At 38.7% G+C, this 13,594-nt stretch overlaps 1 protein-coding gene across 4 annotated transcripts in view; it reads right to left on the reverse strand.

The window, feature by feature from the left end:
* SMG1 (SMG1, nonsense mediated mRNA decay associated PI3K related kinase) overlaps nt 1-13,594 on the reverse strand; it is an 82,718-nt gene that overhangs the window by 19,654 nt on the left and 49,470 nt on the right. For all 4 annotated transcript variants that reach the window (XM_025216285.1, XM_025216284.1, XM_025216286.1 and 1 more), the window contains 15 exons: nt 12,667-12,787; nt 10,595-10,843; nt 9,895-10,179; nt 8,694-8,838; nt 8,082-8,220; nt 7,490-7,720; nt 7,191-7,368; nt 6,452-6,613; nt 5,782-5,999; nt 5,406-5,560; nt 4,065-4,287; nt 2,081-2,327; nt 1,434-1,663; nt 836-1,084; nt 58-196 (listed from right to left, as the gene is read on the reverse strand). In XM_025216285.1, the coding sequence (XP_025072070.1) occupies nt 58-196; nt 836-1,084; nt 1,434-1,663; nt 2,081-2,327; nt 4,065-4,287; nt 5,406-5,560; nt 5,782-5,999; nt 6,452-6,613; nt 7,191-7,368; nt 7,490-7,720; nt 8,082-8,220; nt 8,694-8,838; nt 9,895-10,179; nt 10,595-10,843; nt 12,667-12,787 (2,971 nt within the window). The remainder of the gene's footprint in view (nt 1-57; nt 197-835; nt 1,085-1,433; nt 1,664-2,080; nt 2,328-4,064; nt 4,288-5,405; nt 5,561-5,781; nt 6,000-6,451; nt 6,614-7,190; nt 7,369-7,489; nt 7,721-8,081; nt 8,221-8,693; nt 8,839-9,894; nt 10,180-10,594; nt 10,844-12,666; nt 12,788-13,594) is intronic.

Raw genomic sequence — 13,594 nt, forward strand, 5'->3', positions numbered from 1 at the left:
AATAAACACAACCTTATATTGAAACAATGTATAAACATGATGTATTTTTGTTTTTACCTTTTTCAAAGCACACATTGTAATCTATGTGAACAACTTCTCCTGTAGTCATATCTATAAGAACATTATCCAGATGTCTGTCTCCAAGACCAATTATGTAGCCAACCATGGACATAACTGCAGTGGATCTTGCATATAACTTAGAGAGAGAAATTCAGAATCTCAGTTGCATTTTAGAAACCCTTACAGTACATTAGATTTATTAATTCTTAAAAGGACTCTTATGCATTTATTTTACAGGATAAAGTACACTAGCCAGCTGCAAGTTCTCTTTCACTCTTGAGAGCTACCAACAGACTGCTCATTTCCTTAGGTTGGGAACTTCAGCTAGGCTAATACAGATACAGGTCTTATTAGGTTACCAGTGGATGTATCTACACGTTCATTAATGAGCTGTAATTATGGCACATTAAATTAGTGCCTGTAATAACAGGCGCTAACTTAATGCGCCATAATTAGCACAATTGCACATTTGCACAGATGAACGCTAGACTAAATTTACTGTGCATTAGCATGGGTTTTGCCCGCTAGAATTAGTCTTCTGCACATTAAGCATCTCATGTAGATGCGCCCAGTTTCTTTCTACCATTTTCCTCATTTTACTCCCCATGTCTGTGCAGTTTTAGCTGTCCTCATTTATAAAAAACACTAATTAAATGATGCTTTATCAGTGCTAGTTCACTTGCTCCAGCAGCAGTGCCATCACTAAGTATCCCAAACATCTGCTGCTGAACATTTCAGTTAAAAATCTGCTTCAAATATACACATTTTAACTTACCTGTGTAACTCTCCACCATTCATCAGGTGTAGTACATGATGACCACAATTCTTTAGCTAGAAGATTTGGTGGAGTTGCTTCCATAAGCTCCTCTAAAACAGCTTTCATCACATTCAAAGGCCAGTCACGACGAGACACATCTAGACTAAGCCCAACTGCTTTCAAAGCAGGTCCAATTTTACTGTAGTAAAGCTCACTGGGTCTAGGTACTATGCCAGGATTTTGAGCAGTCTGGTAGGAATCTTGGGCCTACAAGAAATCGTATTAGGAATTTAAAACAAATGACATTTCTTCTGCTAATTAGAGCACTTTGGATGAGGGAGTAACAAGCAGGGTTTGTGCCCTGGGAAGTCTGGTAGGGGGAAGCTGCAGCATAGTCTGTTTGCTCTGGCTATGTCTCTTATAGTAGCAGCATGATGACCGTGCACCCAGCTGCTGCTGCAAGAATAATACCTTGGACCTGCTTTTGCTGCTAGGTGTGGACTCTGCAAGAGTGGGAGAAATTCTAGTGCCCCTGCCAGGTTGGTGCCCAGGGCTGTGCCCTGTTTGCCCATCCCTAGTTACACTGCTGCTAATTAGTATCAAACACAAGCATTACCTTCTGTGCTTGCAATGCAGCCTCTCTTTGTTGCCACCGCTTGTAAAGACCAAATAAAGGTGTTGCTCCATCCACCCACTGAATCAAGCCTGATCTTGTTCCCAACGGTGTCACAGAATAGTGTCTAGCATGAAACCGTGGAGTCTCTTGACGATTGATTGTGGCAAACATAGTATTCACAATTGATAAGAACTGCATAATCCTCTCATCTAGATGCAAGTCTTCCAAGCCTGCGTTAAAATATTTTAAGAATAGAATAAGAAGATCTGTCTTAATTTTGGAAGCTAACTTTCAAAATTCTTCTCTCTCAAATAAATTTTGAGAAGTAGCATTTCTTAAATGTACACTTAAAATTAAGTCAACGTAACTTGCAACTCCCTGCTCAGTGAAAAAAATAATATATATTACAGTCAGTATGCATTAGCAGAAAGAAAGGCAGAAGGATGATAGAAATTTCTGAATACGGACACAAACAATATTTTTCAGATAGAATTTTAAGGACTGCCTGAAAGATTTTTTTGGCCAGTATATCACTTGGAATTGTAACAGTACCATGACACCTGTAACAGACAGATCTTATATTTTACTATTTAATTTAAAGTATCAACGTGAGTATAAATAAGTTTTGAGAAGAAATTTCCACTTACCTTTGAAAAGATATGGGTAGTTTTTCCCATCTGAACCCAAGAAAAGCAATTTCTTAGGTTTGGTTTTAGTAGGTAAAATTGTGATAGTGCTTCCCACGCTATGAATTGTGACTGTGTCTCTGGTAGATACTTCTCCAGGGAGTGCTATTTCAGTGTTTGTCATGGCAGCCAGCCAAGGACTAATTTCTTCAAGGCGTAAGAGGTAACTAGCACGCTTCTGTGCTCTTTGCTGCAAACTTAGCATAATCTATTTAAAAGAAATGGTTGAAAAGCCCAGATTTAAGCTGATACACTTATGAACATTAAGAAACAGCAATTCCTGTGTGGCTTTTTTTGTTTGCTTTATACATTACCAATTTGTCAACATAACTAGATTATTTAATTACTGGCAACAAAAAACAAGGGGCAGTAACATCCTTTCCACCATTTTTTTATGTAGCAAATATCTAAAATTGTTGACCTTGGTCCCTGCACTTATCAAGACTGGGTATGTTTACATAAGGTTACCATGCCAGGCAAACACCACACTACTCCACGCAGCCTTCCTCCTGCACCAGAAGCAGCAACATTGCCACTTGCAATACTGCACACCACCTTGCTATTCTGCTTCTGGTTTAGGGAGGCAGCTCACACAGAGGAGTGCAAGATAAAACCAAACATTTGTCTGCTGCTCCAGTTTTAGTTATCTGATTACCTCCGACTCTCCGATAACCAGGGATCCTGGTTTAAAGAAATCCCCAATTTTTGCATTAAAAAAAATAACCCCCAATCCACATTTTTCCACAATTAAAATGAAACACCACTAATATACATACACACACACACATATATACACACACACACACACACACATATACACACACACACACACACATATATACTGTTTTTCATTTTAATCGTGGAAAATGTGGATTGGGGGTTACTTTTTTAATGAGAAAACGCGAGATTTTTTTTAAATCAGAGAAAACCAGGATCCCTGCTGATAACATGCCTCTTTTCAGGCCTAAAAGAGCTCTCTTGCTATAACCTCACTAAAAAAATTTTAAAGTATCAGCAAAAAAACAGCACTGGAGAGGACTAAAAGGCACCACAAGACAGGTCTTAAGACTTAACAGAAGGTAGGAAGGGGGGAAGTTCTTCCAACAATGTGTATATGGGGTGCTAACATAAGAATGAAACCACTTACAAGAAATTCCTGCATGTCAGTTACTGGCACATGCAACAGGTCTGAGCTCAAGGTCAAGCTCACAACTATGTAAAATGTTACCCAAAACGTATTAGTTGGCGAAGTACAAAACCCTATTAATGAGAGTCATATCCAAGAAACCTTCAAGAAAGCTCTGTATTTGTCATCTTGATCCAGCAACCCAAAGCTACAAGTACTAACATGATGAAGCCTCACCCCAAAGGAATCAGGGAGGCTTCAGTAACTGGGGGACCAATTGAGAGAGACTGTCAGGTGGCAGAAGATAGGCCATGTAAAGAGAGCTTGACAGCCTGAGGACTGCTATTAAAACTGACTGGAGTACTAAGAGTGAACAGCCAAGCTAAGTTATTAGGCAGAAGGAGGTGTGTCCACTGAGCTCAAGGAGATGGAGACGGAAAAAAGTTGAGAGATATGGGATGAAAAGACCAGCCGCTTGTTCCTGTCACTTTCAAGAAACCTAGATACAGAAGATTAGAAAAGGAACGTAATATCTTGTTTGTTGAAAAGTGAGTAATACCCTTCAACAAGGGTTCAAGTTCTATTTGATACAAGGGCAAAAACCAAACCCAACTACGACCCAGAGTTATCAAAAGAGCTCTTTTGATTCCCCAGAATCAACCAGCTATGATGCAACCCTAAAATAACGATGAACAAAACTCATGCCTGAAACAAAAGGAGAAACTAATTGGTACAATTAGTTATTCTAGGAAGTCAGAAGTCAATCACATATAGCAGAAAAAGTGATCAAATCTTATTAGCAGGTTGAAGATACAGTACCTCTTTAAATGGGATCCAGCTGCTTCCAGGTTTAGCAGGATTAGAAGGGTTCTTAAGTTTTTCTAATGCACTTTCAATTGCATCTCCATAGCTGTCCTGAAACCATTTCTCATGAGGAGTTTCTGCAGGAGCTGCAGTGATGCTCCGTACATGTTCCAAAGCAAATACAATGGGCTTCATTAGAGCAGTATGTTTTTCACGCATAATTGCAATCTTTTCCTCCCTATAAAGAATAGAAAAAAAAATCCATTTTGGCTCCATAAATGAATTACTTTAACATATTTCTTATAAGAAGTCAAAGACAGCTTTTCAAGTAGGTAAATAAAGAATAAAATATCACGAACAAGCAATTTAAAATCCCAAAGCCAAACTAAAGTTTAATAGCTTTCTCTTTGGCTTAAAAAAGCAGCTAACCTACAGACACACCAAAAAATGTACAAACAGTATTTCTATATTATATTACAAATGTAGATAGAGCCAATAGAAAACTAGTTATCACTGTTTAAAGCTCTTTTCTTAATTTAATTGTTTTTTTGTTTTTTTTTAAATAGCAACACCGGAAATCAGCTTCAAGAGGCACAGCCTCCCACAGCTTCCTCTACAGTCTCAGAGGAAGCTCTCCTGTGAGCTGGTAGGGCCCCAAGCAACTACTTCCCCCTTCTCTGCTAACAAGAGGTCAGCACCTCCACACCGCATTCAAAAGAGGGAACTTTGTTTCAGCTGCTTCATGGCCTCGTTCTAGGTCAGGCTTCAAATACTACATTTGAGTGGAAGCGGAGCTTAAACTACTTTGTTAGGCTTAAAAAGAATCATCTTGCAATCAGTGGCTTCTTCACTCAGCTTAGCCATTCAATAAATAGGAAAAGGCAAACTGCAAACCAAAAACAATAAAGGCTTCCTGAGCCAGCTTAGCATGAGATGTAAATCCCCCAAAGACCATGCACCAAATGCTGACAGCTGTGGTAAAGCACACTCAGGCTACTCCTCCATCTTTGACATGTCTGTCTACACCCCAACATGATCCTGCACCAGAAACTCTGGGGAGAAAAGGTGGTGTAGGGCAGGTTACCAATCTCCAGGCACTCTAAAGCTGGAGGAATCTTTGGTAAGAAAGCCCTGGGTGGTATCTGTTTCTTTTACTACTCCCAAGTGGGCCAAAGTATGACTTGTGATACCAGCATCTTTTCAAAATGAGGTACCTGGTTCTCAGGCCAAAGCAGCTGGAGCAATATGGACTTAGAACAGACAGCATGACTAGATAGTCGGATCATTCTAGTGTACAACAAGTAGTCTTATCTAACCAAACTTGACTTAAATAACTATTAATAAAAAAAAACTTACTTCCGTAGAGTATTGTTGTTTTGGACCCTCTTGACTTCATCTTCCAATTGCTGAATCCGTCTGAGTACATACATGTGTTGCTGCAGCAAAACTCCTAACCAAAGTTCATCCCAAAGAACAGTTACTCTTCGCAGCTCTGCTACCAGCATCTGAACCTTTGTAAAGTAAATAAAAATACACTTATCTTTAAAGTGCTCACAACAGGATTTAATTTTTGTAGTTCCATGACTTGAAAGAATGACATCTCCATAGAAAGATCAAAGTTATACTTATATCTTTAACACCCCTCTTCATCAAATGCAGGTATTCATAAATTGTATATTTCTGGCTGCAAGTGAGATTATGTTGATTAAACTACAAATCCAATTTGCTTTACCTGCAATACCATTGTTGGATTTGCAGTAGAAAGTTTCTCTACAATTTTGCTGTAGCAGTCCTGCATCATTGCTTGGTCTTCATTTAATCCAGTTTTTGGTTCATCCTTATTACTTTCCTGAGAAGCTGGAGGACTTCCTCCCTCACACTCACCACCTAACAGTTCTTCACCTTGGATATTACCTAGCAAAGTAGGGATTGAAGATGGCAGTTTGTTCCCTAAAAATTAAAAAGAGCATTAAATTGGAATCAGCACCCCAACGGTGCACAAATATGTGCAACACAAAAAGCTTAAATATAAGGAATCATCATAAAAAAAAATGACAAATTGTTTCCAATCAAAGTACTGGAACTAGACAGTTCACTGTCCATGCTGCCTCTCATTTTCAGGACTGTTTTTATTTTAAAAAATCTATACACACACACACACACACACACACACACACACACACACATCATGATGACATTATATCAGAACAGTATTAATAATGGTATATTGTAAAAAAAGTTTTAAAATGCACATTAACTAGTACAGATTTGGCAATTCTGAGTAACTAGTTTAAACTCATTAACATAGACCTTCTGAATGTCCCAATTTTAATGTTAAAAAATTGACAAATATAAGATTAAATAACTTTAGCATAAAAGTTACAACATTAAAGTTTCCATACCCGAAGACTGGGATTCACTGCTAAGTGAAATGGTACCCACTATTGCTGGGTACAGTATAAGATGAGGAGAATCTTGAGCCACTCGACAGAGTAAATTACAAATGCTTTGACGAACATAAACTTCAGGGTGGTTCAGACGGGAGAAGAGCTGAGGAATAATACCTTAAAAGGGAGAAGAGTCTCATTGGTTTTTAACCATTGAATATTGCAAAGCTATACTAAGTAGTATGTACTTATTCTAACCAGGAAACTAACTTTTAGTCGCTATCAGTGCTTCACGGGCTAGCCCCAACATCCTGATATCCATTCCTAGCACAGGAAACAAGTGGCAGGAATTCAATACTAGGACAGTTGCCTTTCACCAACAGCTACCATGATAACTTCGGGGTGGGGAACCCCACCCCTCATTTTTGTTTCAATCTGGCTTAGCTGTGGAAGAGTCATTCCTCTTTCCAAAAAATTAATGTAACATTCAAATTTGAATACTGGTAAATTTCAGTTTTGCATGAGACCTGGAAATACCAAAATTATGCTTCCTAAGTCTAAGATCAAGAGTATACAGCAGTGTGCTAATAGGCTGAGGAACAGCCAGTTTGAATACAAGAATTTTGTAAAATCACAACTTATAAATTAAGGTCTGGCCTTAATTTAGTCTAAAGACAGAGGTATCTAAAGATAAGTTCAGGGGCTGATTGTTTCTATTTAGAAGTTTGTCAAAATTCAGCTAAAAGAACTTTACCTCTCCATGGAGCAGTAGGTGTGGTTTCTAGTCCATGCTCTAGATACTGTCGAAGTTCTCCAGCATGTTTCACAAGCAATCTCAGCAATCTCAAAGTTGCCATTACAATAACATCATCAGTACTCTGTTCAGAAGTATTTCTTAAATGCAGCCTGGGATCATCTTCATCCAGAGGTACCTAACATACCATACACAGTTAAGATAGCACTCTTAACTGACCTTACTTTTTTAGTGTCAGGACTCAAGGTTTAAATGTTTTGAAAGTAGGTTTCATTACTAGCATAGGCTATAATGCGTACCTGGCCAGCATTGAGTTTAAGAAAGGTAAAATATGCACTGCAGGATAGTTTATAGAGACTGAAGATTCTGTCTACAACTTTTCTCCACACTTTAATTAACCCCTCTGTGGCATTTTCATCAAGATCTGAAAGCCAGGCGCAACTTGTCAACAACTGCCGCCATATAACATCCACCATGTCATCTTCTTCATTGTCCTCATTTTCAGGGATCTGTAGGGTCATATCTTCATCCTAAATTCAAACAGTGTAAGAATATTAATTGGAAAAACAATACGATAATTTGTTTAATCAAGTCCACAACCCATTTCTTTAATATATTAGTTGCTGATCCCAAGAAAGGGAGTTAGGTACCTGAAATGAGTACATAATTCAGTTCACAATTATCTGTCATTAATATAGCCATAAGGTTGAGAAAACACACTGCCACATTCACTAATCTAATCACATTTCTTTTAGAGCTTAAGTTTATTTTTGTACTGCCGGTGGTGGGTTGAACTTGATTTTAAGGTGTTACCCAAGTAATAGAGGGGAAAAGTAAGGTTGTCAAGCAAATGAACAGTACACTTTTTGAAAATTCAAAGTTTCTCCATACCTGAATCCCAGCTGGACGACATACTGCCTGCCCAAGAATTCCATAGATCTTCTCTTTGTCTTCTTCTGTAATATTGTCTGGAAGCAAGCTCTGAACCTCAGACTTCTCTCCTGGCAGCAGACGGACTCCTTCTCCCTGACTGTAACATTTAATAAATCATCACTCTCCAAAACACAGCCAAATACTTATAGAGCTACTTAGCTTTGTAATTCTGTAAATAATATTGTAGAGTTAGGTAAAATAGGGTAAGCAATCAAAAAACAATTAAGCAACAGTTTGCTATTGCTCTCGCTGTTTACTCAGAGATGAATTTCATAGAAGCATAGAAAAACAGGGCTGGCAGGGGCATTGGGGAGTCACCTAGTCTAATCCCCTGGTTTAAGGCAGGACCATCTTTGTCCAATCAATCTCATCCAAGTGCTTGTCTAATCTGCTCTTACTGTCCAAAAATGGACTGTGCTTCAGGGACAAAGTTCTATGCATCAGTAGGACAAAAAGAGATACAGGAAGGGTAGATAAGAGACTATAAGAACCTTAACAAAAGTGAAGCTTCTTATTTTTTCCCTTTTTATTTTTAAATATGATCAAATTAAACGTTAGGAATGGCTTTACCTGGCATTGTCAACTACTTTCCGGCCCCATCTGTAAGCCCAACTAGCCAATGCAGCCCAAGACTTGGCTACTTCTGGTGCTTGTACTGAAGACAAGTGGTACAGCTGTCCTAAAATGAAGTCTGGTTCTCCAACTCCAATATTTACTGTAGTGATCAAAATAAAGCAACATAGATTTATTTTTGTGAGTTAACTTAATTCAAGCACCTGAGACAAAAACATACCGCCCCCTCAAAATCAGCAAGGCAGGGCATACTCTTATTAAACATACTCCGTAATGCACTAGGTTTCTTACATTTCTCAACTACTATTCTAAAAAGGAGAATGTGGATGCTTACTGTTGGCAATAAAATGAAAACTAACAATTAATACCTTCCATGACTATATCACCACCAAACTTTGGAAGCTGCACACACTCTTACTACCACTCTCAAAACAAAATTCAAAATAATGATTAAGAAACCTTATCTCTGTGTCTACCAGGTACCATACTTCAAAGACAGACTTCTATGTATCCCAAGGAAAAGGAAAGACTATATAGCCAAACCAGATAAAAAATTAAGGCATTTTTAACCAGTAATACTAGATTTTTCAGTGCACAATCAATTCTAATTTGGTTATTCTGAATACAGGAAGGTTGCTCAAGACAGCCAGTTTTATTAACTGCAAAACACATTACAACTGTAAGAAAAATTAAAAAGTTGCACTAAATTGCATGTCAAGGAAAAGCCTTATGACTGTTTCTCAAATCTATTAACGAGCTTTACACATTGATCTTTTATAGCCACATCTTGAATGCCAGATCTACAATACTTTGTGTAAGGCCCCTGCTACATGTTACATATGTTACACAATTAACTAGTCAATTGTGCAATAAATTTAGAGCAGCCACAAATGCAAAGTAATTGATTACACCATAAAAATGACTATCCAACTATAATCTGAATGTGTATAAGGGCCCAAGGTTATATAGAATCTGAGCTGAGAGAGGACACCAAAGTAAAGCAAACTACTATCCTCTGAGAATTCATTTCAAGTCCTTGTATTTTTCACTATTATTTTTGTGTACCATTTGAGTATCGGACAATCTCCAACCTATTAAGCTCATTCACCGTGAAAAATCACTTCTATAGGAAAGAATCAGATTTGATGGTTCCAAAGAGTTTGGCAAAGCATAAACTAGACGAAAGAACTTCTTCTACCTGTAGATTCACTTTCAATCCTGGGATATTCCTCCTCTAGTGTATTAACAGGTGGTAGGTCAATCAAAGTATAGATGTTCTTAGATAAAGTAGAAAGGCCAGTGAGATTCTGCTGTTGTCGTGCTCTATACACTTGCTTCAGCTGTCCTGAAATCTCTTTCCATTCAGCTTGAATCCACTTAGCCAGAGTAAGAATGGACTTAGCTACTGCATATTCAGCTTTGGCAGATTTACAGAAGCATATGGCACAAGAACTCAGCATTTCCATAGCGTGCGTTGACTGACCTGCATGTTATTAACCAGATATGTTTATTGAATGTTAATTTTATTAAAAAATACAGCATACTTCAGATATAGCTTTAACACATTATGAACACAAGTGAGTGACTGACTCTCTCACTTACATGAGCAATTTATAAGATTCTACGCTAAAGGCCTAAATGTGTGTGACAACTGCACTTGAAATACAGACCTGCTATAAACTGTCATGTAGCACGAGTAATTGGGAATTTGTTTCAAATTTAAGCAGCATAATTAAAAAATAATTTAAAATACTCTTAAATTTTAGATGTTATTTACTAGGCAGAAAGCAGCTTAAGTTTACTGTGCAATCATGATTTCTTAAGAAAACTTCTTAGCTAGAAATACTTGACTATATTATAACATCACATAATCATAGTGTTAGTTATCAAACACTAACCTGCTGCATATAACAATTTTGTTTTCTCAATATCCAATTCGGGTCCCCATTTTTCATCCATTTGACCTGGTGTTGAGAGTTTTTTGAAGTGCTGCACTAACTCTTGTGCAGTGGTGGTTTTTCCCAGCTGAACTTCACTGCACTGAGCAAGCAACCGTGTGGCTAGGGCAACATTCCCTCGTTTTCGAGCAAATTTTGCTGCTGTGAGGCCCAGTTCCATTAGATGACTTCTTACTGGGACAGTTTGTTCTGGGGAAAACAAACAAACGAACAAACAAAAAAAGTTTGCTTTTAAGATCAGCCCATGTATTTAAGGCATACAGCAGAGCTTTGCCTTATGCTAGATACATTACAGAATCCAGTTTCAAAAAAAGAAAAAAAAATGATTCTCACTGTTCTTAGTCTATAAGAATTGGGATGAATAACAGAAGATTTTTTAAACAAGACAGATATCCCTGGCAAAAAATTAAACAAGACTCTTCTTCCCTATCAAGAAACTGCATGATTTCCACCAGGCTCCAAACCTCTTTCAATTTGCTGATGTACTACTTTGACATAGGAATTATTCACTAGGGCTACGCAAAGCTTCGATCCCCAATTCGATTCAACAGAGATTCGTCCCAATTTAGGGGCCGAATCTCTGAATCTGAATCGAATCAGAGGACCCTTTAATCTCTCTGAATCGAATCGAAATATCCAAATCAATTCGGACATAGACACAGCTTTAAATGTTTTTTCTACATACCTGTAGGTAGCAGGGGCTCGTGAATGCTGCAGTGGTGGGGCACATGGTGCATCCCACAGGAGCATGAGGGGGCTCCCCAGTGTGCTCAGCAACAGACCTGGAAGTGGACTAGAAGCACTTCCAGTCCACTGGGGAGTGCACTGAGGGCCCCCCACCCCAACTCAGCAACTGGTGCCTCCTAGGTCTGGGGGGGCACCTGGGGTCCCCCCCCAGCTGAGTCAGAGGGGTGCAGGGGAGCTCCCCAGCGCGTTCCCCGGCAGACCCAGAAGTGGACCAGAAGTATTTCCGGTCCACTTCTGGGTTCACTGCCGAGCACATAGAGGGCCTCCCTGCACTCCTGTGGGACACCCCATGCACCCCAGCATCACAGCGATCACGAGCTACACCGGTACCTTGAGATATATAGAAAAAACATTTAAAGCTGTATCTATGTCTGAATCACTGATTCTCCGAGTCAGCATCGAATCTTCAGATTCGGATTTGGCTGAATCGAATCGGGGACAGTGATCCAAATCAATGAAACAAATTGCCATCTCCGATTCAGGCCAAATCCAACTCTAATAGGGCCTGCTTTGCACACCCCATTATTAACTGCTTTTAGTTTTAAATTTTAATTCCCAAGTTTCTTAAAGAATCTGTTGGCCTTCATACCCAAGTGTTTCTGGAGGGATGACTTCATATTTATGTAGCTAGCATTTCAGATTTTGCATAGTTTAAAGTCAAAAGCTTCTGTGGTGTGAAGGATCTTTTTAAAAGGTATTAATTTCAGAGAAACAGCCATGGTAAACATTATAGCTACTACAGTCAACTGCATGCAAAACTACTTTCTGAGGTGTTTCAGCAAATTTTGTTCTCATAATAAATTCTTTATTCCTTAGCCTTACCCTCTGTGTTTGTTAGTCAACATGAAAATAAAGAAGGGGAACATCTTCTGCTAGTTCCCTTACAAAAGTCCAAAAGGAACCGTTTAACCCCACCAACTTAAACAGCAGCTTGGGGTTGAGTCAAAGAGCACTTCAACCCAGGACAGGACTCTGACATGCAGTTCCATTCTACCAAAGTTTTCTTTGCATTAAGTTGAAACAAAAGAAGCCAGTCTTTCTGATCTAGTATTATGCTGAAAACCTGTTAAAATTTTCCAATTGTTGTTTCTGTAACCTAGTGCAGTGAGCCTTGTCTACGTATTTTTGTTTTTGCTTACAAGGGATTCAAACTAGCTCGAGTATATCAGGTTGGTTTGAACTACTCAAGCAGAAGCAAGTGCTTCTATATGAAAAGTTTTAAGTTAATTGCATAATTACTCTTCAGTAAAATTTAATTTCTATACCTTTAAGTTTTTCTATCAATTGATTCTGGTACACTGTGTATCTTAGGGCATGCATCCATGGTCTTACATCATGCTGTTTGCATGACCGTAAAGCATCACTAAGAAGAGGGATAAGGCAGTCCTGCAAAAAATATAAAAATTGCATGTTTGTCACAGAACAGTTTTTAGTAAATATTTTCAGATTTTGATTTTTTTGATACGTAAAGCAGATTTTAGAGGGAAATAGGGTACAGTCTGTGTTAGTACCCATTTTATTTACCCAGTTAGTCTGTAAAATACAAAATGTTTAACAAACTGATTTAATACATAAGACACCCGAAAATAAGATCATGAAAAAGGAAGGTTTCAACTCAAGCATAATTGTTATATTATTGAACCAAACAGATTAACACAGGGGTGGGCAATTATTTCTGCTGGAGGGCTGCTTAACAAGTTTTGGTTACCTGTCGAGGGCCGCAAGGGTAAACCCACCCCTTGACAGGTGCCCCATTCCCTGGTCGCCATCTTGGGACTGAAAGTCCCCCCGACCCCCTCCCCCAACCCCTGATCTTTGCCACCTGAAGTCCCACCCCTTTCCCCCAGAAGCACTCCTTCTGAGAAGGGGGTTTGCCATCTTGGAACTGCAAAAGAAACAAATTATATACTAAAAATCAAACATTAACAATATAATATTTTAATTATATTTTAAAAAATATATTTTTTTGTTCTGTTTTGTGTGCGTTTGCATGGTGTATACAGAGGCGATTGCATAATAGCTCAAAATGAAGTCTTACTCTTGTATATTGTGGGGGTGTGCAGAGGTGTGGGTGGGCATGGGGTCTGTGGGGACTGTGGGTATGTGTGTTTGGATGTGGAGTATGAAGGAGGGTGTGGGTGTAAATGTGGATGCGTGGGTATGAGGGTTAGTAGGGGTGTGTTTGTGGGGATG

Source organism: Alligator sinensis, unplaced genomic scaffold, assembly GCF_000455745.1.
Source record: "Alligator sinensis unplaced genomic scaffold, ASM45574v1 scaffold980_1, whole genome shotgun sequence".
Taxonomy (NCBI): domain Eukaryota; kingdom Metazoa; phylum Chordata; order Crocodylia; family Alligatoridae; genus Alligator; species Alligator sinensis.